General features: G+C 41.1%; 1 protein-coding gene across 4 annotated transcripts in view; it reads left to right on the forward strand.

The window, feature by feature from the left end:
- nav1a (neuron navigator 1a) overlaps nt 1–27,063 on the forward strand; it is a 154,902-nt gene that overhangs the window by 122,621 nt on the left and 5,218 nt on the right. Inside the window, exons 10-31 of one of the 4 annotated variants that reach the window (XM_062053855.1) lie at nt 5,861–6,602; nt 6,702–7,202; nt 8,084–8,125; nt 8,242–8,390; nt 8,552–8,734; nt 8,844–8,923; nt 9,049–9,072; nt 9,218–9,295; nt 9,903–9,986; nt 17,819–17,927; nt 18,016–18,137; nt 20,106–20,290; nt 20,366–20,528; nt 20,604–20,796; nt 21,247–21,335; nt 21,406–21,504; nt 21,586–21,757; nt 25,830–26,095; nt 26,176–26,327; nt 26,404–26,475; nt 26,557–26,762; nt 26,851–26,969. In XM_062053855.1, the coding sequence (XP_061909839.1) occupies nt 5,861–6,602; nt 6,702–7,202; nt 8,084–8,125; nt 8,242–8,390; nt 8,552–8,734; nt 8,844–8,923; nt 9,049–9,072; nt 9,218–9,295; nt 9,903–9,986; nt 17,819–17,927; nt 18,016–18,137; nt 20,106–20,290; nt 20,366–20,528; nt 20,604–20,796; nt 21,247–21,335; nt 21,406–21,504; nt 21,586–21,757; nt 25,830–26,095; nt 26,176–26,327; nt 26,404–26,475; nt 26,557–26,762; nt 26,851–26,969 (3,830 nt within the window). The remainder of the gene's footprint in view (nt 1–5,860; nt 6,603–6,701; nt 7,203–8,083; nt 8,126–8,241; nt 8,391–8,551; nt 8,735–8,843; nt 8,924–9,048; nt 9,073–9,217; nt 9,296–9,902; nt 9,987–17,818; nt 17,928–18,015; nt 18,138–20,105; nt 20,291–20,365; nt 20,529–20,603; nt 20,797–21,246; nt 21,336–21,405; nt 21,505–21,585; nt 21,758–25,829; nt 26,096–26,175; nt 26,328–26,403; nt 26,476–26,556; nt 26,763–26,850; nt 26,970–27,063) is intronic. The other 3 variants (XM_062053857.1, XM_062053856.1, XM_062053858.1) reach the window with 3 other exon arrangements.

The following is a 27,063-nucleotide window of genomic DNA, read 5'->3' on the forward strand; positions in this document are numbered from 1 at the left end:
CAAAAAAACGCATGGTTCCACCCCCCTTTTTCTCGCGAGGATTATGAGACATTCTTCATTTGAACAGTAATATCAATCAATCAATCAATGTTTATTTATATAGCCCTAAATCACAAGTGTCTCAAAGGGCTGTACAAGCCACAACAACATCCTCGGTACAGAGCCCACATACGGGCAAGGAAAACTCACCCCAGTGGGACGTCAATGTGAATGACTATGAGAAACCTTGGAGAGGACCGCATATGTGGGTAAACCCCCGCCCCCCCTCTAGGGGAGACCGAAAGCAATGGATGTCGAGTGGTTCTGACATAATATTGTGAAAGTCCAACACATCAGCGAAAGTCCAGTCCATAGTGGGGCCAGCAGGAACCATCCCGAGTGGAGACGAGTCAGCAGCGTAGAGATGTCCCCATCTGATGAACAGGCTAGCGGTCCACCCCGGGTTTGGAGCAGAGTAGAAAAGAAAAGAAAAGAAACGGCAGATCAACTGGTCTAAAAAGGGAGTCTATTTAAAGGCTAGAGTATACAAATGAGTTTTAAGATGAGACTTAAATGCTTCTACTGAGGTAGCATCTCTAACTTTTACCGGGAGGGCATTCCATAGTATTGGAGCCCGAATAGAAAACGCTCTATAGCCCGCAGACTTTTTTTGGGCTCTGGGAATCACTAATAAGCCGGAGTTCTTTGAACGCAGATTTCTTGCCGGGACATATGGTACAATACAATCGGCAAGATAGGCAGGAGCTTGACCGTGTAGTATTTTATACGTAAGTAGTAAAACCTTAAAGTCGCATCTTAGGTGCACAGGAAGCCAGTGCAAGTGAGCCAGTATAGGCGTAATATGATCAAACTTTCTTGTTTTTGTCAAAAGTCTAGCAGCCGCATTTTGTACCATCTGTAATCTTTTAATGCTAGACATGGGGAGGCCCGAAAATGAAACGTTACAGTAATCGAGACGAGACGTAACGAACGCATGAATAATGATCTCAGCATCGCTTGTGGACAAAATGGGACGAATTTTAGCGATATTACGGAGATGAAAGAAGGCCGTTTTAGTAACACTCTTAATGTGCGACTCAAACGAGAGAGTTGGGTCGAAGATAATACCCAGATTCTTTACCGAGTCGCCTTGTTTAATTGTTTGGTTGTCAAATGTTAAGGTGGTATTATTAAATAGATGTCGGTGTTGAGCAGGACCGATAATCAGCATTTCCGTTTTCTTAGCGTTGAGTTGCAAAAAGTTAGCGGACATCCATTGTTTAATTTCATTAAGACACGCCTCCAGCTGACTACAATCCGGCGTGTTGGTCAGCTTTAGGGGCATGTAGAGTTGGGTGTCATCAGCATAACAGTGAAAGCTAACACCGTATTTGCGTATGATGTCACCTAGCGGCAGCATGTAAATACTAAAGAGTGCAGGGCCAAGAACCGAACCCTGGGGAACTCCGCACGTTACCTTAACATAGTCCGAGGTCACATTGTTATGGGAGACACACTGCATCCTGTCAGTAAGATAAGAGTTAAACCAAGACAAGGCTAAGTCTGTCATCCCAATACGCGTTTTGATACGCTCTAATAAAATATTATGATCAACAGTATCGAAAGCGGCGCTAAGATCAAGAAGCAGCAACATAGATGAAGCATCAGAATCCATCGTTAGCAATAGATCATTAGTCATTTTTGCAAGGGCTGTCTCCGTAGAGTGATTTGCCCTGAAACCGGATTGAAAAGGTTCACAGAGATTGTTAGACACTAAGTGTTCATTTAGCTGCTGTGCTACAATTTTTTCGAGGATTTTCGAGATAGACGGAAGGTGGGACACCGGCCGGTAGTTTACCAGGAGATCAGGATCGAGGTTAGGTCTTTTGAGTAGAGGATGAATAACCGCTTTTTTGAATGCTAGGGGAACAGTGCCAGAGGAAAGTGATAAGTTAATAATATTTAACACTGATGGACCTAATAATACAAAAAGCTCCTTGATAAGTTTCCCAGGAATTGGGTCAAGTAAACATGTTGTTTGTTTTGTCCCATTTACACATTTTGACAATTCCTCCAATGTTATTTCATCAAAGAGAGAGAAACTATTTTGGAGGGCGGTATCCGTCGTATATACAGTCGTATCTGTGTTAATAGAACCCAGTTGTAGCTGAGATGCATTGTCTTTAATCTCTTTTCTAATGACTTCAATTTTCTTATTAAAGAAATTCATAAAGTCATCTGCTGAGTGGGTGGAGCTACTGGGAGAAGTCCCTTGTTGGGTTAGCGATGCTACTGTACTAAACAGAAATTTAGGATCATTTTTGTTGAGGTGGATGAGATTTGAGTAATATTTACCTTTAGCTGAGGTAAGCATGCGTTTATAAGTTATTAAACTATCACACCATGCTTGATGGAAAACCTCAAGTTTAGTCGCACGCCATTTGCGTTCCAGCTTTCTACATGATCATTTCTGGGCTTTAGTTTCTTCTGTAAACCATGGGGTACGCCTTTTAGGGGCCCTTTTTAGCTTTAGCGGTGCTACAATATCAATGGTGTTGCGCAGGGCGTCGTTAAAGCTGTTAGTGAGGTTATCAATAGAGCCCACATAATTTGGGAATGGTGCCATTACCGAAGGCAGTAGGTCAGTAAGAGTCGTCGTTGTGGCAGCATTAATGTTGCGGCTGCTATAGTAGTTATTATTATTATTATTAGTTTGTTGACAATGAGTCAGAACTTCGAATTTTATAAGGTAATGATCGGACATTACTTTAGTGTACGGGAGTATCGTAACTTTAGAGGTGGTGACACCCCTGACAAGCACTAGATCTATCGTATTACCGTTGCGATGCGTGGGTTCATTTATTATTTGTGTAAGACCACAGCTATCAATTATAGTCTGGAGCGCCACGCATGGAGAGTCCGATGGGGTATTCATATGGATATTAAAGTCCCCCATTATGATTATATTGTCGGCGTGCGTCACTAGATCAGCAACAAACTCTGAGAATTCACTGATGAAGTCCGAATAGGGCCCAGGGGGGCGGTAGATAACAGCCAGGTGGAGAGGCAGCGGTGTGACAAACCTCAAAGTGAGCACCTCAAACGAGTTATATTTATTATTTAGGTTAGGTGTAAGATTATAGTTTTCATTGTATATTAGTGCGACACCCCCTCCCCTTTTAAGAGGTCGGGCAACATGTGTATTGGTATAGCCAAGAGGAGATGCTTCATTTAGCGCAAAAAAATCGTCTGGTTTGAGCCAGGTCTCGGCGAGACCAACGACGTCAAGTTTGTTGTCTCTAATGACTTCATTAACTAATAACGTTTTGGAAGATAATGATCTTATGTTTAAAAAGCCCATATTATAGGTAGTGGGCTGTTTTGAGGATTGTTTGTTGAAATTATCCGAAGTAGCAATATTAATAATGTTGCGTTTATTATTCGTATTGCACTTTAAATAGTTTCGACCATATCTAGGAATTGATACGACGGGGATATTCAGATTGTTTGCTTGATGTTGCGATAAACTGAACGCATCATAGTTAGCTACCTCAGTACAATGTATGTCTGCCTCTGACACGGTCACAAAAGAAAAAACATTATGTGAGTTGTGTTTTATTCTAAGAGAATTGCTATGTGTGCAGGGATTATCCAGCCTGACGCCGGCTAGTTCTAGTTTAAATGGCTTCTTACCCGGAGACTCCACGCTTCTTTGGTTAGCTTTTCTCTTTGTTGTTAGCCCAGCTCGGCATCCCCGCTTCTGCTTCCGCTCGCACCGCTTATGTCGTCTCCATTGGCGGTCACCGCTAGCACTTGACTCCGCTGCTACAAAGGCCGCTCGATGTAGCCCACGAAGTATTCCCATGCTATATATATAACAAGGGTCTATCAGTCGGCTTCCTTGTAACAGCAGCCATTGTACAGTAAGTGATGTTTTATTAGGTTTGTTGTCTCTCATTGAAGTCTGCAGGAGTAATAAGTGATTTTTTCAAAGGAAAAAGCAAATCTGATGTGTTTGTGAAATGAATGCGCTACCGTATGCTTAAAATGAGCAAAATACGTTAATATCACATGTTAGTATGAATGTGCATGTTACTACATTACATATATACTTACAGCATGTACATAAAACCTTAATGGAGGTGCTTGGATGTTTTTAAGTGCTTTCTTCAGGCAGAATAGAGCAACTTCCATAGGCCCCATTATAAGTGGACTTTTTCTCTTTTTTATTTACTAGTTAGAATGCATTAAACAATGAAAACATATGTGTGTTTGTCTTACATAAGGATTGTGAATGATAGACCAAATATGAAAAAAAGTGCAGTTCCCCTTCAAGATGCTCGAGTAAGAACGACTCGCAAATTAACAACTCACAACAGGGAATCGGTTCTCATCTTTCTCTTCCTCATTTGTGACTGATCATTCCTACCAAGCCAAGACCTGTGACCTAAGGAAAAGTGGTCCACAAAGTACTGTACTTTTAGGTCGCATCCTTAGCAGTTGATCAATGATTTAGACAACATTTTCTATACATAGAATATAATATATGCAATGTCTCTCTTATTGTCTTGTTAGTTTTTAAAGTATCCTGAAAATAGCCCAACGAACAAGTAGCCATTAAAACAAAACACCACTTCCTCGAGTTAATTAGTATTCAGCTAAAAGGTGGGTGTCAGCTTTCAGCAACTGGAAGTGTTTATTTTTGTCACTTACCCACCCACTCACAATGTACTGTGTACTGGCAAAATAGGGCAAAACTGCTTGTTCACCAAATAAACAACAATCAAATGTAAATTGGTGAAGACCTTAATGATAAATAATGATAATAAAAAAAAAAAAAAAATGTAATAATATTTCCAGACATGCTGCATTATAAAGTTGTGCAATGCTTAGTGTCCACAGCTGGTTACAGTAAAATGTACTTATTTTTTATTAAAATGTATATGTACACCTTAATTCTGTCGTAGTGCTTTATTAACGCCGTAGCCTTAAGTCTGACCCCATGTTCTTACAATAGGATGTATGACTTCACATATAAACCCAATTTTCGCTTTTCAAAAGGAACTGAAAAACGTGATGTGTCTTATTTCTATGAGCTACATTAACTGGGAAATGTGACTGTGTTATTGGTGCCGACCCCTATGTGTGTGTATGCATACAGTATGTGTGTCTTTTGTGGGTTTGAAAATACCCTAAGTGACTCCAGATGGCCCACGGCTGCACGCTGGTGGGTCTCATTCAACAGCAGTTATTTGACTGTGTTAATGTCTTGTATATAAACCTATATAACAACTCTCATTGGATACCAATTAAATGTGAGAGCTTTGTGTCCTTTAACTAATGCTGTCAATGCTCCTAAGTTTGCATTTTTCTTATGGCCTCATGAATATACCAATTTTTTCCCATAATAACTTTCATTGGTGGAACTGACATGACAATTTGGAAATTTGCAAATGTGGGAGCAAATAATGCATATTTCTAATTCTAATGCTTCTTCCCCAAAGACTTGTCAAGAATGGATACATTCTGTTAGAAAAAGTTCCATTTAATTTTTGAGGCCACAGACACGCTTTGCTAATGTGAAGAGCAGTTTTCCACAGCCAGTGTTCGGCAGCTGTGACACAGAGACATACACATTACTGGAAAGCAAGCTATTTTAGTTGATCTGGATGGAAAAGAGAAGTAAGTGCATGATAACAGTGCGTGCGAAGTCGAAGCTGGCTGTTAGTCGGGTCTATGCACTGTCTCCCCAGGCAGGGCTTTGGTTTCATCAGCTGACCCGTAGGTGTTCAGATAAGATATCACACCCTAATATGGTTTGGTTTGGCTCACTCAGCATACGAGACACTTCTCAGGCTTTTGTCTCTTTTTTCCTGTCTAGGTACAGTGAGGACAGATGGGAAGCCATCAGATAAATCTCGGCTAGCAGTAAAAAACTCCAGTCTTCAACGCTCCTCTTCCGATGCTGGGAAAGAACCCCAAAATGGGACTGGTTCTTGTGAACAACGTAAACCTCCTTCAGGTCTTGCCAGGCCCTCAACTGGAGGAAACTTTGGTTTCAAAAAGCCCGCACAAAATAATAGCAGTTCACACACTGTGAGTGCAGGTGGCAACATCCCCAAGACGTCTGGTATACCGGTCAAGCCAGCAGCAAGTGGACGTAAGACAAGCCTCGATGTCTCTAACAGCGACCAGAGTGGGTTTTTGTCTCCAAATGCAAGGACATCACTCCAGTACCGCTCTTTGCCCCGCCCCGCCAAGACAAGCACCTTAACTCTGACTCGACCAAGTTCTGCGCGCCCAATGAGTACCACCATGGACGCAGGCTCTGGGTTAGTCAAACCCTCTGGTACAGCCCTTCATACACAGAGGCTCAAAGAACCTGGACTCAGTTCAGGAACAGGGTTGAGTAAGACGGGCAGCCGTGGGATCCCAAGTCCTGTTAATCAAACAGACAGGGAGAAGGAGAAGGAGAGAGCCAAAGCTAAAGCTGTTGTGCCTGACTCGGAGTGTGGAGGTGGCTCTCTGAAGGGAACTGCTTCAGAGAATGGTGGTAGGTTGAATAGCCTGAGACCTCCCAGTGGTAGCAAGGGCACAGATCGGCCCTCATCCAACTCACACAGGTGTTTATACATTTTTTTTTTTTTTACAACACATACATACTGACATTTCACACAAGTAAAGTACTAGAATTATTAATTATTATCTTTTATTGTCCTTAGATTATCTGGAACTCGAAACCTGACAAAACCTCCGTCCATTGCCCATCTTGACAAGCTGGACTCCAACAGCCTGAAAGTTAGCGTTCAGGACTCCTTGCCTCCCAAGATTCCCCCTTACTCTAAACTTCAAGAACTAGCCAGCTCCACAAACCCCTGCCTTACCCCGAGCCCAGCACCTTTGCTCAATGTCAACTCTTCGACTTGCTTCTCAGGCTCAGGGATCGGTTTGGGACCTAGGCAAGTCACATCTCTCGGGGTTGATGGGAGCACTGGGAGAACCTCTCCCCTGCTCTACCCTCGCCTGTCTGGGCTGCATCGCAGCATGGAATCCCTGCCCTTACAGATGAGTGTGGCTCCAGAGCTTCAGCAAAGGGGCCGAGAGAAGTTGGTGAGAGGTGGCTACGACCCCAGCGAGTCCAGAGACAAAGATCGACATGAAGATAGAGGCCCTCCCTCTAGCTGGAGGCCTGGAAGGAAAGTATCCATGACAGACACAGATAGGTGAGACAAAACAGTCACAGCCACCCATAACAAAGGCATGTGTGCATGCTTGCATGAATAAGTATATGTAAAGTAAATAATATCATACACATTTGAATTGTTCTGCAATGTAACTCCATCTGGAGGTCAGCTGTGGAACTGCATTCTTGCCATCATTGGTAACGGAAAGAAGAGCAGATAATTTATTCTCTGTGTTCTGTGCTTTCACATTTTAACCCATCTTATTGGGTGAAAGTAGTAATGGTGCCTCAGTGGGTAAAATGCTTTTCAGACTAAATAATGAAAAGCCTCTCATCATTCACTGAACAAAAGGTATAAAAAAAAGGATGTTACAGGCTGGTTGCAGTGAAAACAGCAGATATCCATCAATATACAGTGTATTTTTATGTTGTCTTTTACTAGTTTTTTTTATAATGTTTCATATATTTTTTTAATACAGAGTTTTTATCCTTTGTATTTATTATTTTATTTATTTATTGTATTTATATTTGGCCTTTTATATTGTGTGTGTATATATTTAACTGTGTTTTAAAACACTTTGTGGTGTTTTGTCTGTGAAAGGTGCAACATAAATAAATGTTACTTACTTACTTACTTACTTACTTACTTACTTATTTACTTACAAAAGAATAAGGTACAAGAAACTTGAATATAGCTGATACTAAATCATGATTGCATTTCAAATGATAACACGATAGAGTTTGAGTCATAGCAATCATTGCTACCCACCTATTAACAATTCACATAGGAACTATGAGGCTATTGTTACTTGAGGCCTATTCAATGTACCCTTCCAAATGAAGACGTAATTACTAGTTGAAACCTGTTAGTCTGCTCGGGTCTTGTCCTGCTTAAATAATTACATTGTTTAATATCCACAGTTCTCATAGGGACAGAAACACCCTCCCAAAGAAGGGTTTAAGGTATGCATATGCAATCATTTGTGCATTAAGAACATCATTGCAGTATGTGTCACATAAGCACATTTATTTCACAAAATATCTTGAGTCAGCACTACCTTTATTATCCTTTTGTGCAGTTTTTGCAGTGCTTCTCAGAGTGAGGATGATGGGAAGGAGAAAGGAGAGAGGAGACACTCTCATAGTATTCTGAGCATGACCGACACTCTCGCTCTTCCAATGTTGTCCTCGCCCTCCTCTCTGCCACGCTCCTCCAAGACTAGTGCAGGTGTGAGCATCAGAAACTACACAACATTCTGAGATCTGATAAAGAAGCAATGTCAAATTAGAATATTATGACGTTATGCTCAGTTTGATTGCCACAGTCAGTGGCAAAATTTGTTAAATCGTTGGACAAAATGACCCATACTCTGTTGGTTGCATTACCAGTATCGAGCCCAGTTGGTGCACCTCCGAGGATGATTCGATCAAACAGCATCCCAACACAGGAAGCCGCCCTGGAGCCTTATGGGGTGTCTCCTCTTGGAAGCACCCTGTCTCTGGCTGAACGTCCACGCAGCTTGGGAATGGTACGTTCCGGATCCTTCAGGGAGAAGGAGCCGAATGATGAAGGTGAGACTACTAAATGAATGTATTTACAGTATATACCCTTATTATAAACTGTTCCAAAGTCACAATTTATCTCATTGCGTTGTTGTTCATCTTCATCTTCTGAGTTCAGTTAATGGGTCTGTAATCTCCTTGGCATCCAACGCCTCATCATGCTACTCCTCGGTGAGTGCGAGTGCCATTCAGTCACAGGTACCTACAAATCTACAGATGCCTCTTCTTCCTCCTCTTTATAACCTTTCTTTGTCCTCTCCCTCCTCCTTCAATGTTTCTTTCTTTTCTAACTTCTTTAACTTTTCTTCCCACTGCATCCAAAGGCAGAGGAAAGGGTTCAGGGGGAGGTATGTGATGTGTCCTCTTCTATAACTTTCATTCCTGTTGTCTGTCTTTCATTTCCCAAACATCGTTGATTGTATTTATATTTACAGTTTGTAGCATGAGCCATGTTATTTAATCTTATAATACAGTACACCTGTTTTCCACCAGCAAATCCGGAAGCTAAGGCGAGAACTGGAGTCTTCCCAGGAGAAAGTGTCTAACCTGACCACACAGCTGACAGCAAATGTAAGCACTATCAAAGTTAACTGAGTGACTGAAAATAAATACTGTATCACACTCGCACTTTTGCCTAACAGACTAGTAGGTCAGTACACTAAACCAGTGTATTATTGCTGTGGACTTTCTGCATGTCAAACTAGAGGTTCATTGCAGTCACATTTGCATAATCTATAAAACAGATTAAAAGAGCAAAGTGATAAGTGGTAGAAAATGGATGGATATTAAAGCTATTCCTTATCCATGCATGGCCTTAATATTGCCAAGCACACACAAAAACACAGATGACTTTCCATTCTCCTTTAAGGATCTCATTAATGCAGTGGAAATACTGGCTACAGTCCTGTGATTAATCCAAAACATAATCTTGTTGTGATCAATGCACATTTTGAATTATTCACTGCATAGTAAGGTCAAATTTGTTGTAATGAGCCTTAGGGACTAAACACAATAACATTGCTGTATGAAGCCATGCATAGTGACGCTGCCATCGTTAGAAACAATGAGAATGTGAAGAAAGAAGACCAAAACATATCATTCCTATAACAAAGATGTTTTTCATAAATGAAAAGTGTTTGTATAGATTACTTAAATTTAATTTTTGTTTTTCAAACAGGCAAACCTGGTGGCAGCTTTCGAGCAGAGTTTAACTATGATGACAACCCGCCTGCAGAGTCTGTCATTTAGTCATGAACAGAAGGTACCAGATAACTCTTAAACACACTTAAGCTTGAATTCCAGCTGCATTTCATCATTGAGTGGCTGCTTTCAGCATCTTTGCTCTTGTGAAACAACGTGACTTTGATGACAGCCTACAGTAAGAAGGAATGTGGCTTTGAGGCCCAGACCGTAGTTTACTATGACTCAGGATGAGGGGAGCCCAGCAGGGGGATCAGGGAAAGAAAACCTTCCCTAAAGCCTCAATCAGTTTGCGTGTGCACATCACATTCCCACATTCTTCTCCCTCCATATCACTTTTAGTCTGAATAAAGCGATCAGAGCTCGAGGGGCTGTCCGCTGTGTGTTTAAATCTGAGGAGTTTCTGGTAGTGCTTCATGCCTTACTGCTCCCACTGAAAAGCCCGTCTAGACCACTCCAGAACTTGGTTTTGTTGTTGGTGCCAGTGCACTGACCTGTGCAAGCCCAGCCAGGAGCACAGTCACTTTAACCTAGAAGAGTTTGGTTGGATTCCTCTATTTAAAGTGTTGTGTGGTTAGCTTTAGCTCACAGTGAGCACCTCTGGATGGTGCTCTGCTCTTTTGAACTGGTCATACTTTGAGGGTCATACCTCAGCAGCGTGGTCTACAACAAAAACATTGTTCTTTCTCCTACTGAAATCGTCTGAGGGAATTCAGAATCTATTAGAGTATGTGTATGTTATAATGTATTGTTTTTACCAGGACATAACCCACATCAATCAATCAATCAATCAATGTTTATTTATATAGCCCTAAATCACAAGTGTCTCAAAGGGCTGCACAAGCCACAACAACATCCGTGGTACAGAGCCCACATAAGGGCAAGAAAAACTCACAACCCCAATGGGACGTTGATGTGAATGACTATGAGAAACCTTGGAGAGGACCGCATATGTGGGTGACCCCCCCCTACGGGAGACCGGATGCAATGGACATCGAGTGGGTCTGACGTAATATTGTGAAAGTCCAGTCCATAGTAGATCTAACATAATAGCGAGAGTCCAGTCCATAGTGGGGCCAGCAGGAGACCATCTCGAGCTTAGACGGGTCAGCAGCGCAGAGATGTCCCCAACCGATGCACAGGCGAGCGGTCCACCCCAGGTCCCGACTCTGGACAGCCAGCACTTCATCCATGGCCACCGGACCTGTGTCCTCCCCCCTCCACAAGGGAGAGGGGGGCACATGATTACAGGGAAACTTCATACTATCAGGACAGCCCATAAACCAGTGTTTTTCAACCTTTTCTGAGCCAAGGCACATTTTTTTCATTGACAAAATTCTGAGACACACCACCAGCAGAAAACATTAAAAAAATGAAACTCAGTAGCCGATATTGACAATAAAAAGTCGTTCTCGCAATTGTTGGATATGAATTCAAACCATAACCAACCATGCATCACCATAGCTCTTGTCTCATCACGCCGTACGTTATTTTGAATTTTGAATTTTTTGGTGTTTTCCTGTGTGTAGTCAGTGTTTTAGTTCTTGTCTTGCACTCCTATTTTGGTGGCTTTTCCTGTTTTGTTGGTATTTTCCTGTAGCAGTTTCATGTCTTCCTTTAACGCTATTCCCCGCATCTACTTTGCAATCAAGATTATTTAAGTTGTGCGGATGCTATCCTTCTTTGTGGGGACATTGTTGAGTGTCATGTACGGACGTACTTTGTGGACGCCGTCTGCTCCACACGCTGTAAGTCTTTGCTGTCGTCCAGCATTCTGTTTTTGTTTACTTTGCAGCCAGTTCAGTTTTAGTTTTGTTTTGCATAGCCATCCCTAAAGGCCTACTGAAATGCGATTTTCTTATTCAAACGGGGATAGCAGGTCCATTCTATGTGTCATACTTGATCATTTCGCGATATTGCCATATTTTTGCTGAAAGGATTTAGTAGAGAACATCAACGATAAAGTTTGCAACTTTTGGTCACTGATAAAAAAGCCTTGCCTGTACCGGAAGTAGCAGACAATATGCGCGTGACGTCACAGGTTGTGGAGCTCCTCACATCTGCACATTGTTTACAATCATGGCCACCAGCAGCGAGAGCGATTCGGACCGAGAAAGCGACGATTTCCCCATTAATTTGAGCGAGGATGAAAGATTCGTGGATGAGGAAAGTGAGAGTGAAGGACTAGAGGGCAGTGGAAGCGATTCAGATAGGGAAGATGCTGTGAGGGGCGGGTGGGACCTGATATTCAGCTGGGAATGACTAAAACAGTAAATAAACACAAGACATATATATACTCTATTAGTCACAACACAACCAGGCTTATATTTAATATGCCACAAATTAATCCCGCATAACAAACACCTCCTCCCTCCCGTCCATATAACCCGCCAATACAACTCAAACACCCGCACAACACACTCAATCCCACAGCCCAAAGTACCGTTCACCTCCCCAAAGTTCATACAGCACATATATTTCCCCAAAGTCCCCAAAGTTACGTACATGACATGCACATAGCGGGACGCACGTACGGGCAAGCGATCAAATGTTTGGAAGCCGCAGCTCATGCGTACTCATGCGTACTCACGGTACCGCGTCTGCGTATCCAACTCAAAGTCCTCCTGGTAAGAGTCTCTGTTTTCCCAGTTCTCCACAGGCCAATGGTAAAGCTTGACTGTCATCTTTCGGGAATGTAAACAATGAAACACCGGCTACGTGTTTGTGTTGCTGCAGCTGGCCGAAATACACCGCTTCCCACCTACAGCTTTCTTCTTTGCTGTCTTCATTGTTCATTGAACAAATTGCAAAAGATTCACCAACACAGATGTCCAGAATACTGTGGAATTTTGCGATGAAAACAGACGACTTAATAGCTGGCCACAATGCTGTCCCAAAATGTCCTCTACAATCCGTGACGTCACGCGCAGGCGTCATCATACCGAGACGTTTTCAGCAGGATATTTCGCGCAAAATTTAAAATTGCACTTTAGTAATCTAACCCGGCCGTATTGGCATGTGTTGCAATGTTAAGATTTCATCATTGATATATAAACTATCAGACTGCGTGGTCGGTAGTAGTGGGTTTCAGTAAGCCTCTAAGCTTCAAAGCCTTTTCTTAGCAGCACCTGCCTTTTGTTGATTTTTGGTTTAAGCGTTAGATATCTTTTTACCTGGACGCTGCCTCTCGCTGTCGTCTGCATATTGTTATCACGACAAACCATATTCTCGACATCTACAAAGCAATTAGCTACCTGCTGCCACCTACTGATTTGGAAGAGTATTACACGGTTACTCTCCCAAGCTCTAGACAGCACACACACTCAACAAGGGCACATTTGCGAATTATAATTACTGGTTTGCAAAAAATATTTTTAACCCAATTAGGTGAAATTACATAATCTCCCACAGCACACCAGACTGTATCTCACGGCACACTAGTGTGTTGTGCACAGTGGTTGAAAAACACTGCCATAAACCATGGCAAACTCGTTTTCAACAAGGGCAACATCGCAATTATGGCTGCCTTCAGAGGGCCGCTTGTAACAGTGAATCTATGAATATAAATGTATAATTGCCTCATTATATTATACAGTTGCCTAAGCATTTGATTTTTGTACATACAAATTGATGGATAACTTACTTTGAAATCATAGGTGACAAGCAAAAGTTTGGGGTCACATTGAAATGTCCTTATTTTTGAAGGAAAAGCACTGTGCTTTTCAATGAAGATAACTTTAAACTAGTCTTAACTTTAAGGAAATATACTCTATACATTGCTAATGTGGTAAATTAATATTGTAGCTGCAAATGTCTGGTTTTTGGTGCAATATCTACATAGGTGTATAGAGGCCCATTTCCAGAAACTATCACTCCAGTGTTCTAATGGTACAATGTGTTTGCTCATTGGCTCAGAAGGCTAATTGATGATTAGAAAACCCTTGTGCAATCATCAGGGGCGCCGAAAAGGGGGGGTAAAGGAGACAGATTCCAGGGGCCCATGATGGAGGGGGGCCCAGAGAGGCCCCTAATGATGATGAAATTATAATACAGGGGGCCCTGTAAAGATTATTTTCATGGGGCCCAAAATCCCTAGAGGCGCCCCTGGCAATCATGTTCACACATCTGAAAACAGTTTAGCTCGTTACAGAAGCTACAAAACTGACCTTCCTTTGAGCAGATTGAGTTTCTGGAGCATCACATTTGTGGGGTCAATTAAACGCTCAAAATGGCCAGAAAAAGAGAACTTTCATCTGAAACTCGACAGTCTATTCTTCTTCTTAGAAAGGAAGGCTATTCCACAAAATTCTTTGGGTGACCCCAAACTTTTGAACGGTAGTGTATATATATATATATATATATATATATATATATATATATATATATATATATATATATATATATATATATATATATATATATCTCCAGCTGAGCTTGTCGTCAATTGTTACACCAAGGAATTTGATTTTGTGCACTTGCTCAATAGCCACCCCATCAATTTCTATCTTTAACTGTGTGTTTAACCTGAACCTGCCAAAGAACTTAAACTTGGTCTTGCTCACATTCAAAGATAATTTGTTCCAGTCAAACCATAATTTCAGTTTATACAACTCTTCATTTATGTTCTTTTGTAATGTGTCTAGATCATCATCAGAGCAAAATACATTAGTGTCATCTGTGAAAGGTGCCATAGACAGCAACTTGGATACTTAAATATAATTTATGTACAGTATAAAAAGTTTTGGTCCCAATACTGACCCCTGGGGGACTCCACAAGCAATGTCCAAGCAATTTGAGCTATGGTTTCCCAGCTTCACAAACTGTTTCCGTCTGTCCAAATAGCTTTTTATCCAGTCTATTGCCATACCTCTTATACCAATTTTCTCCAGTTTATTAATTAATATATTGTGATTGATAATGTCAAAAGCTTTTCTGAAGTAAATGAAGATGCCAATTGCATATTGATGATTATCAATTGCGTCTGTGATTCTTTCAATGGATTCCATTAATGCCTGAGAAGTTGATATTTTAGTTCTAAAACCATATTGACTCTCTGAGAGTACATTATATCTTTCCAGGAATGAATCTAATCTGCTATTAAATAGTTTCTCCAATATTTTTGAAAATTGAGGCAGTAGTGAGACAGGTCTGTAGTTTGTGAAGAGGTGTTTGCTCCCATTTTTATACAGTGGAATGACCTTTGCTATTTTCATTTGATTGGAAATGAACCGGTTTGAAATGATAAATTGCATATGTGAGTAAGTGGCTTAGAAATCCCCTCAATGACCAGTTTGACCAATGACATGTCAATATCATTAAAATCTGTTCATTGTTTATTTTTACAGTTTTTTACTATGTCCAATATTTCCTTCTCTTCGACTCTCTCAAGGAACATTGAGCATGGATTTCTCTTCACCAGATCCCCCATATGCTCCCCTTCCACCCCTCGATCCATAATTTTACTCTCTAGAGCAGGGCCTACTTTAACAAAAAAGTGATTGAAGCGATCTGCCACCTCCTCCATATTGTAATTTTCAATATCATCTTCTTTGAAATATTTAGGTAAGCTGTTTTGTTTGACACCATCTCTTATTATTCTGTTTAATATGTTCCATATCCCTTTTATATTATCTTCATTACGCTCTAGTTTATTCTTGTAGTATTCTTTCTTACTTATCCTTATAATACTGACTAACTTATTTTTATATTTTTTATATTTATCCTCAGCTTCTTTGGTTCTCTGTCTAATAGAATTCCTGTATAAAGCATTTTTCTTTTTACAAGCCTTTTGCAAACCTTTCGTTAACCATGGACAGTTATCATATGCTCTTGTTTTGTTGTATTGTTTGATTGGACAATGTTTATCATACTTTGACTTAAATATTTCCAAAAATATATAATAAGCACCGTCCACATCTTTTTCATTATAAATCATATCCCAGTTCAGTGATACTAGATCCTGTATTAACATATTAATTAATTTGTCTGTCTTTATTCGCCTAAATATTTTTTGTTTATCTGTCCTATTCTTATAAACATAATCAATTACCGTAAACACTGGCAGGTGGTCGGTAATATCGCAGACTAATAACCCACTTATTTTGTTATCAATTACATTGGTAAATATGTTGTGTATGAGAGTGGCACTGTGAGATGTGATTCTACTGGGTCTAGTGATTGAAGGAAGTAGGCACATACTGTGTATTGTATTTATAAAATCCTCTGTGCTTTTATGATTGCTATGTTTCAATATATCTATGTTAGTATCTCCACATATAAATATATTTTTATTACCTATTCCTGAGAATATGACTCCCATCCAGTCCTTAAAAGTATCAATACTTGAATCGGGCGCCCTGTATACACAACTGATTAGCATATTTTTTTTGTTTTCCATGCAGATCTCAATTGTAATGCATTCGAGAAGGTTATCAACCACCTGTGACATAGCCTCTACAATCTTGAAATTGAAATTTGTATCCACATAAATTGCTACTCCTCCTCCACCCTTGTTAATTCTGTTTTTATAAGTAAGTTCATAGCCATCCATATCAAAGTCCATTACCCTTTCCTTGTTGAACCAGGTTTCAGATATTGCTATGATATTGAATGGTTGTGAGAATGACTACAAAGAGTTCTTAATGGATTTAAAGTTTGTATATAGACTTCTACTGTTAATGTGAATAATAGATAACTTCCCATCTGCTTTGAGGTTGTGATTATACTGTTCAGTAGTGTAGTATTTACAAGAGTTATTAATGTTGGAAAATAAATTTATATCTTGGTCAATGTCCAGTTCCAAGTCCAGTGTGTTGTGCTCATAGTGATCCAATGTGTTAAATTCAGTAAATTGTTCATAGTCCATTATCCGCTGATTTAGATGACTGTCGTCACCCATTGTAGCGAAAGTCATATTGTTGTGGGTCATGGTGTGTTGTTACCTTAGTTCAGTTAGACCAGAATGCCAATAGCCCACCTATCCCTTTGGCTCTTCCCTACTGGTACTTGTCTAACTCCTCCATGCTTCTGATGAGTACCACCTTTGCATTAATTCCGTTCAACTTCACAAAGATCTTGCAACTTGTGGTCCAAGTATTCTGTATTTTCCCCTGCTTCCTGTTGTGGCGTGCCTTTTTTGCAATGTCTGCGTTGTGCTTCGTTAAGTGCTCCTTCAGAAAGACGTTTGAACCCTTTAACTTTCTCCCCTGGCTCAGTAGTGCGGTCTTGTGCTTTCGGTTTACAAACCTTAGGATGACAGCTGGTTTGTCATTGCTGTCGTTGTTTCTCCTGGGCAGGGTATGGCAAGCCTCGATGGTGTTACAGTCCAGTGTGATTCCTTTGGACTGTAGAAAGGTAGCCACTTGTTGCTCCGTTGAGATATCCAGCTCACCGTCGGCGACACCGCTCGCCCCCGTGTTGTTACCGGCGGTCACCGCCCGCGCGTATGACCGGGGTTTTATGTGGAGACCCGATACAATCACATCATTGATCCTGCTGTATTGCTCCAAAGCTTGGACTCTGCTCTCCAAAAAGTCGAGTAGTTTGTCCTTCTCTGCGTTCTGGATCCGCAGCGTCTTCACTTCCGCAACCAGCTCCATGATCGTTTTCTGCTGTTTACTCACAACAGACATCTCCTCCGTCAGAAAGTCAAGCGATTTTCTAATTTCGTCGATGTCCTCCTTGTTCTTCTTGGTTCCCATGTTGCTTACTACCATACTGTTTACCACTCGGACACTGGCTAGAGACGAGCCACCCGAGGGTAACACGTTAGCAGTATACTTAAATTGTACATTGTGTTGTCAATTAATTACTCTATGCAGGTAATAAGAATTTTCAATATGAATGTTTATTTAATTAATTTAGATTTAAGGGTCCATTTCTTACTATGTGTAGGACACAGAACTGATTGAGCTGCGGGAGACCATCGAATCCCTAAAGTTCAGAAATGAAGAAGCACAGGCCGTCATACACGGAGCTTTAAACAACCAAGATCACATGAAAGGTTTGAGAATTGAGACCCTGCTACCTTTTTGACCACCTCTATCTACCTCTGTTTAGATCTTTTTGACGCTGTGTGATGTTTTCCCTAGACATGTGTATTCAACGTCAGAACTCGTGTGAAAGCATCTCCAGCCTCAACAGTCTGACCAGTTTGTCAAGTGTGGGCAGCTTGAAGGACCAGGATGCCAAGAAGAAGAAGAAAAAGAGCTGGGTAAGAAAGAATGGAGCTTAAATGTGAGACTGGACGACAACCTGGTCTCTCTTTGTGCAGCTGAAGCAGCTTGGCAACATATGAACACTATCTTCCTCTGTTGTATAATTTTTGTTGTTTTCAGGTCTTTGAAGTAAGTCCAGTTATTGTGTCCACCCATATAACCCATCATGCAGCTTGATAGAGTGTCTTAAAAAGTGCGGCATAAGCATCTCTGCTGATTGGCCACACAATTCCACAACGATTGCCACCTCAAGGAAGGAGTGGGACTCAACCAGCAGATATGCTTCTCCATTAGAAGTGTCGAGCTCTGTTTATTCATCAGAACGAGGTGATACCTCAACTTACGAGCACATTGCGTTCTACGACATGACCTTGTAACTCAAAACACTCAGTGAACCTCAAATCAATTTAAACCATGTTTGGCCTTCCCAAAACACTACAATTTTACATGTAGCAAAAAAAGAAAAACAAACTTTTAAATAGGAAATATTGTTTGAAAGACATTACAAACAACCACAGTTGTTTTATGTAATATTGTTATAATGTTGTTCAGCATTTACCTTAGGGATCAGACTTTTGTCGGTTTCTCCATGGTGTAACAATAGAAACTAGGAAAGTGCTGTTTATGTTGAATGTGGTTGTATTTGAGTGATGGACCACAAGTGATATGCATTCCTGTGTTTCAAAAGTAATGCTTGATTGTCCAGTTTGTTGAGTCAGGACTAAACAGAACAAACTGAAACATGTCAAACACAGCATTTGCAGCTCCTCAGATTTTTTATGGATAAATGTCTGTCGTTTGGATGTTTGTGGCTGCATGTTGCAGACACTGGCTACAGCTTGTGTGACGGGTCGGCTGCTAACTGATAGGACATATTTTTAATGGTTTGTTTCTCTGATTCCGCTGTCCGCTTCTTCTCCTTCGCACTAATTTTCTTGATCCGTAGAATGGAGATCAGGAATGTGTCAATCTCTGAGCTCCACTCAAACGCACATGTCAACTTTCTTTTCAAAACGTATGTTTGTTTCTTGTGTAAACAAAGCAGGGACAGCAACGTGTAACAGTATTTTAACTCTTTATTGCTCAAATTCTGTGACGGACATTATTTCAACCGGCGGTCGAGTGGGCTCATAAATCAAATTATGCTCACAATTTAAAGCATGTTAAAAAAGCCGAGAGACAGGTTGTATATCAAATTACTCGTAAGTTGAGGTTCTACTGTATACTGATATGTGAGTATGACATTGGTTTTCCCCTCATTTTATTTTGCATTTTAATGTCACCACCTAACCCCTAAGTACACCCAAACACATTGTACACACACACACACACGTATTGACCCACTTCTATCTGAAACAAACTAATATTATTAAATTAACTTATTTGTGTCTAATCCTACTCTGTGGCCTAGTGGTTAGTGTGTCCGCCCTGAGATTGGTAGGTTATGAGTTCAAACCCTGGCCGAGTCATACCAAAGACTATAAAAATGGGACCCATTACCTCCCTGCTTGGCACTCAGCATCAAGGGTTGAAATTGGGGGTTAAATCACCAAAAATGATTCCCGGGCACGGCCACCGCTGCTGCCCACTGCTCCCCTCACCTTCCAGGGGGTGAACAAGGGGATGGGTCAAATGCAGAGGACAAATTTCACCACACCTAGTGTGTGTGTGTGACAATCATTGGTACTTTAACTTTAACTTTAACTTTAAATGGACTGCGAAGGCAAACAGAGAGACATTTACCTACCAACAGCTCTCAAGATAGCTTTATATTGGTGTTATTTGTACACAGTTGTAAATAAAACAGGCCTTCAGTGATCATTAGAGAACCTGTTGCTTAACGTTGTATTCATCAAACGTGAGAATATTACCTTAAATGTTTTAGTTTAAAGGACACCCCCTTATTTTATTTCCTCAGCAATAGTCAAGCGGCACTGACATTTCATGTTGATGTGTTTTTCTAGCTGAGAAGCTCCTTCAACAAGGCCTTCAGCATCAAAAAAGGCCCCAAAACTTACTCAGACATTGAAGAAATTGCTACTCCGGACTCCTCCGCGCCAAACTCACCAAAGATGCTTCACGAGGGAGCAGATCCAGGAGAGATCCTGCCGTCATCTCTCAAAACCTCCAAATCTGAAACGTCAGCTACGTAAGTCTTTAATCAGGTAAATTTTTCTTTAACTGTTGCCTTTTGTCCCTGATGAATGTGCCGCGTTCCTTCCAGGTTCATGGAGACAGCGGAGGACAGAGATGGCGTTGAAAGCGCAGTATCAGAACTCCGCTCAGAGCTCTGGGAGAAAGAGAGAGAGCTTACGGACATCCGCTTGGAGGCTTTAAACTCCGCTCATCAGCTGGAGCAGCTGAGAGACGCCATGGACAACATGGAGGTTATTTTGCCTCAAAAGAATGTACAGAAGGCCAATTTTTTTTACATTGATTTACAAATCTTGCTTGAATTCCAGTCAACAGTGGAGAACCTGAAGGTGGAGAATGACCATCTAAAAGTCGGAGGTCAGATCCATTTCACAGGCTCTGGCCCCACCTCTTCCACTTCACAGCCATCAGGGTTGGCCTCCTTCCTGGGACCTTCACTGAAACAACCCATGTCCCTCACCAAGTCTTTCAGCCTCAGTCTGAATGATTGTAAAGGATCAGGCAAGTGACAAACTTAGACACATTAAAAAAAGAGCTTAAAATTAATAATCTGTCTGTTCACAATAGTGATTATTCAACTTTTTGACACTATTGGAAAATAATTTGTTATTTCCCACTTCTTGTCTTTTTTTGTTATATATTAACCTAGATTGTTATTATTTTGAGATATTCTTACATTGATGTTTCCTTTATGCTTTGGTCAGATTCCAAACATTGATGGTGTCATACAAAACATGATACCTTCAGGAACTAATACATATGAGCACATTTATGAGAACTTATATCCTAAAATAAATGTTTCATTCAGATGAAGTTCTGCATTATTACCTGCTGAAAAGGTCAAATCAAAACTGAGCATTAGCACACCCCGTAATTACAAAAATGTTATTATTAGTGTGTCTACGTGTATGTGTCAAAGCCCTATAGTCATAAACCTTCGTTCTTTTCCAGATGTGTCTCCGGCCAACATGTTAAGTGTGTCTTCTCAGCTGGAGGAGGTGTGTGTACAAGTGCTGGTGTGCGTGACAGATCCAGCTGAGGTAAATAACACACCTTTTACTGGTATCCTGTATTTTCAGATCCTTTCAGTCAACCCCTTTCTCTCTTTAGGAGAACAAACCGCAGCAGGAACACTACCTGGGCTCAGTTTTAGTTGGTGAGAGGACTGAGTGGGCTTATCTCGACTCCATTATTGCCAAGACATTCAGAGTACGTCGATGTCTGTGTCACTATGTGTGAATAGCCTCAGTGAATCCTCAAACATGTTCAATTTGGATCTTTTTTACACAGGAGTACCTAACTCAGGTTGACCCAACAGCCAGCTTGGGTCTGTCCTGTGAGTCGCTCCACATGTATCAGCTAGCCCATGGTGTGCAGAGGGTGATTGGAGGGGAGAGACCTCACACGTCGCCTTATAGGTGTCTCAGTGGCAGTCCGACCCCTATATTTGTCACTTTGAAAGGTATAAATGTCAAATACACACCATAATTACCTCAGTCAGGGTGGTTATTTTCTTGTTTGTTGTACAATGATTACCAAAAAACCCATTACATTTTAGTACTACTCTTTACTTAAATAGTACCTCGGTGAACAAACGCCCTTGTTAAGGTCATTTTCTGACTTCTTGCCAAACTTGGTTATTATTTTTTTGTCACAGTTAGCGTCCAATGTTGCGTGTAATAATTTTTCCTTTACCTTTGCTGCATTGACTACATCGCTTGTTTATCCAATCTTATTATATGATACGCCCAACACCAAGGGTCTGATTTACTAAAGGTTTGCGTGTACTAAAACTAAAACATGTGTAAACTTAAAAGCACACGCAAAGCTGATCTACTAAACGTGTGCAAAGTGGATTTTGTCTGTTAAGCAAAACAAAGTGCCCAATTAGCGGGGGGTGTATATTGTAGCGTCCCGGAAGAGTTAGTGCTGCAAGGGGTTGTGGGTATTTGTTCTGTTGTATTTATGTTGTGTTACGGTGCAGATGTTCTCCCGAAATGTGTTTGTCATTCTTGTTTGGTATGGGTTCACAGTGTGGCGCATATTTGTAACAGTGTTAAAGTTGTTTATACGGTCACCCTCAGTGTGACCTGTATGGCTGTTGATCAAGTATGCCTTGCATTCACTTATGTGTGTGTAAAAGCCGCATATATCATGTGACTGGGCCGGCACGCTGTTTATATGGAGGAAAAGCGGACGTGACGACAGGTTGTAGAGGACGCTAAAGGCAAAGCCTTTAAAGGCCTACTGAAATGATTTTTTTTTATTTAAACAGGGATAGCAGATCTATTTTATGTGTCTTACTTGATCATTTCGCGATATTGCCATATTTTTGCTGAAAGGATTTAGTAGAGAACAACGACGATAAAGATCGCAACTTTTGGTATCTGACAAAAAAAAGCCTTGCCCCTACCGGAAGTAGCGTGATGTAGTCAGTTGAACATTTCCGCAAAGTTCCCTATTGTTTACAGTGATGGCGGCCAGAAGTGAGAGCGATTCGGACCGAGAAAGCGACGATTTCCCCATTAATTTGAGCGAGGATGAAAGATTTGTGGATGAGGAAAGTGCAAGTGAAGGACTAGTGGGGAGTGGAAGCGATTCAGATAGGGAAGATGCTGTGAGAGCCGGGGGTGACCTGATATTCAGCTGGGAATGACGACAACAGTAAATAAACACAAGACATATATATACTCTATTAGCCACAATACAACCAGGCTTATATTTAATATGCCACAAATGAATCCCGCATAACAAATACCTAGGTGTTTGTTATGCTAGCTCCTAGCTCCTAGCTACTAGCTCCCGTCTATATAACCCGCCAATACAATTCAAACACCTGCACAACACACACAATCACTCAGCACAAAGGATCGTTCACCTAACCCAAGGTTCATATAGCTTATATATTTACCCAAAGTTACGTACGTGACACGCACGTACGGGCAAGTGATCAAATGTTTGGAAGCGCAGCTGCGTACTCACGGTACCGCGTCTGCGTCTGTGTATCCAAATCAAAGTAATCCTGGTAAGAGTCTGTGTTGTCCCAGTTCTCTACAGGCGTCTGTGTATCGAAGTCAAAGTCCTCCTGGTAAGAGTCTCTGTTGTCCGAGTTCTTCGATCTTGACTGCATCTTTCGGGAATGTAAACAATGAAACACCGGCTGTGTAGTGTTGCTGACTTCCCTCGCAAAATACTCTGCTTTGCACCGACAACTTTCTTTTTTTGCTTGCTCAGCTTCTTTCTCCATAATGCAATGAACAAATTGCAACAGATTCACCAACACAGATGTCCAGAATACTGTGGAATAATGAGATGAAAACAGAGCTAATTTGTATTGGCTTCAATGGGTTATCCATACCTCTGTTTCACTGGCTACGTCACGCGCATACGTCATCATCCAAAGGAGTTTTCAACCGTAAGTTTAGCGGGAAATTTAAAATTGCACTTTATAAGTTAACCCGGCCGTATTGGCATGTGTTGCAATGTTAAAATTTCATCATTGATATATAAACTATCAGACTGCGTGGTCGGTAGTAGTGGGTTTCAGCAGGCCTTTAAGGCACGCCCCCAATAATGTTGTCCGGGTGGAAATCGGGAGAATAGTTGCCCCGGGAGATTTTCGGGAGGGGCACTGAAATTCGGGAGTCTCCCGGGAAAATCGGGAGGTTGAAACCGATAATTTCCGATATTACATTTTAAAGCATTTATCGGCCGATAATATCGGACATCTCTAATGCTGACCATCAAAACGCCCACAATACTGAAAGGAGAAGATGCAAATATATTAAAGAGCATGCACAATGTCATTTATCAACACTCATCACAGTTTTGGGAGCTCTGCTTTGCGTTTTATTTACCACGTTTTGGAAGGATGTGCTCTCTGACACAGACACACACGGCTGTGAGAAAAGAGGTGCTCGCGCTGTAAAGACACACAATGGACAGAGAATCCTGGACTTGACTTAAATGCTGTCAAATCAAGATTCATATATTGTTCACAGGTGGAGAGTTATGCAAAAATTTAGAATTTAGGGAATATAAACCAATATGTTTATGGTAGGGATGATGTTTGATAAGGAATTATCGAGTTCGAGCCTATTATCGAATCCTCTTATCGAACCGATTCCTTATCGATTCTCTTATCGAGTCCAGATAGGTTGTTGTATATGGAAAAAAACACACAATATTTGGTTTAACAAAAGCTCACTTTTATTATATAATAGAAAAATAAAATCTAATAAATAAATAAATATTGACTGTTACCCACCTAAAAAAAAAAAAAAAAAAAAAAAAATATTGACTGTTGTTACCCAAAGTATATTAAGTGGGATTTTTCAGAGAAACAAATATATACAGTAACACAAAAACAACCTGTCTCTGTGATCACCAAAGGTGTATAAATAATAATATAGTGTTAAATAAAATCAGTCCCTTGGGCACAAAACTGAAAATAATACAGCTCTCCAAAAAGTACACTTCTGCTGCTATTTGACTTAACTGTTTGTTATGATGCTTTGACATTTTTGCACTTTATTTCTTTATTGAAAGAAAATTCTATGAAGAGAAAAGTTCTTTGCAAATGTGGTTACAATGCTAAAAAATGAAAAGTTAAAGCTAAAAAAGAAATACACTTTATTGAGTTAACATTATTTCTTTATAGTGGGAAAAATGTTATGAGCTAGAGAATATAACAACTACACTACCCAGAATGCAACGGGAGTTAAGAGCATGCGCGGTAGCCCCGAAAAGTGTTGCATGTTGCCACGCTGTGAAAGTAAAGGTCAAGAACTCAGCCAACACGCCTCGTCTGCATTATTTATAATTAGACCGACAACACATCTACAGTGTGATTTTGTTTTGTTTACAAGGAAAGAAAAACAAAAGTTAAAAAAGGGAGATATGTTGTATATATATGTATGTGCTGCGGTTGTTTTAAGAACGTTGCGACAGCTGCCGTAAAGGAGGTGCGTTGCTAGCCTGGTTGCTATGTTTCCGGTTGGTCGTAAAAGTGTTCGTCATGTGTTTTACCCTGCTAAAATCTCTCAGTAAAGTTATTCGATGGATTATAGCTTTTGTTTTGAACTTTATTACACCTTGGAGCGCTTTTTCCCATCCATTGTTTTCCTGCTTTCGCTATCTGTGCCTAATGACTGAGCTACGTGACATCAATTCTTGTGATGTCCCACGGAGCATTTCTGGTCGGGACGGGATTCGAATAAAGAATCAACTCTTTTCCTTTACTATAGTGGTCTCGATAACGGGTACTGGTTCTCAAAAAGGGATTCGAGTCCGAGGACTCGGTTCTTTTCTTATCAAACAACCGGGAAAACCGGTTTCGAGTATCATCCCTAGTTTATGGGTAATGCCATCAATTCCTTTATAGATTTGACCAATTAAATCGTAAAGTATTACTTTTTAATGGAACGTATTATGTAAGCAATACTCATGTCAGTGCTTTTCTCTACAGCCCTTTGAGACACTTGTGATTTAGGGCTATATAAATAAACATTGATTGATACTGTGTGCCTCGTTAGGTCTCAGAGAACAAAGTGTGGACTCCCTGGTGTTTGAGACCCTTATTCCAAAGCCAATGATGCTGCACTACATCGGCCTGCTCCTAAAACACAGGCGTCTGGTTCTCTCTGGGCCCAGCGGGACTGGGAAGACTTACTTGGCTCAGCGCCTGGCGCACTACCTCCTGCAGCGCATCCGCAACGACTCGACCGTGGCGGATCATGAGCCCGGTTTCGTTGGAAGCGGCGCCACTGTCACCTTCAACATGCATCGTCAGTCTCAAAAGGTCGCACATATTTAAATGTGGATCGACTGCACGCTCACACAAGAAAGTACAATTCCATTGACAATCATTTCTTCACACAGGATTTGCAGCTGTATCTGTCCAATGTTGCCAATCAGATCGACAGACAGAACGGTGGTGAGCTGCCGCTGGTAGTTATTATCGATGACATCAGCAATGCGGGCGCCATCACCGAGCTCATCAATGGAGCACTCACCTGCAAGTACCATAAATGGTGAGTTTCTGTCTTTATCATTTGAAATAATGGACAACTTGGAAGATAACACTATGACAATATGTGGCTCTTTCAGTCCTTACCTCATTGGAACCACCAACCAACCTGTGAAGATGTCATCTAACCATGGACTGCACCTTAGCTTTAGGTAGGCACCAAGTCAGAGCACACAGTAAATTTACTACCTAGTAATTAAAAAACTAAACAGAAGCTGCCCTCACATTCACAGGATGGTGACGTTCTCTAACAATGTGGAACCGGCTAACGGCTTCCTGCTGAGGTACTTGCACCGTAAAGTTGTGGAAGCCTACCAGAAGCAGGAGCACGATGCGGAGCAGCACCAGGCCCTCCTCTGCGCTCTGGACTGGGTCCCGCAGCTTTGGTACCACCTCCACACATTTCTGGAGAAACACAGCACTTCTGATTTCCTCATAGGTGAGAAATGTGAAATGATCTGGAGAGGTAGGAATAACCTAAATGGTTGTCGGAAACAAAATGTAACAGGAAGTTTCACTTTCATCAGGACCTTGCTTCTTCCTGTCATGCCCTGTGTCAGTGGCAGAGTTCAGAAAGTGGTTCATTGACCTGTGGAACCACTCCATCATACCATATCTGCAGGAGGGATCCAAGGATGGGGTCAAGGTGAACATACTCACACATGCAATAGGGATTCCAATCAGGGTTTTATGCTGCCGATTCCGGTACTAATCCTTTGGTTTTCGCCCTCAAAGTCGCC

The sequence above is a fragment of the Entelurus aequoreus genome, linkage group LG07 (genome assembly GCF_033978785.1).
Source record: "Entelurus aequoreus isolate RoL-2023_Sb linkage group LG07, RoL_Eaeq_v1.1, whole genome shotgun sequence".
NCBI classification, from domain to species: domain Eukaryota; kingdom Metazoa; phylum Chordata; class Actinopteri; order Syngnathiformes; family Syngnathidae; genus Entelurus; species Entelurus aequoreus.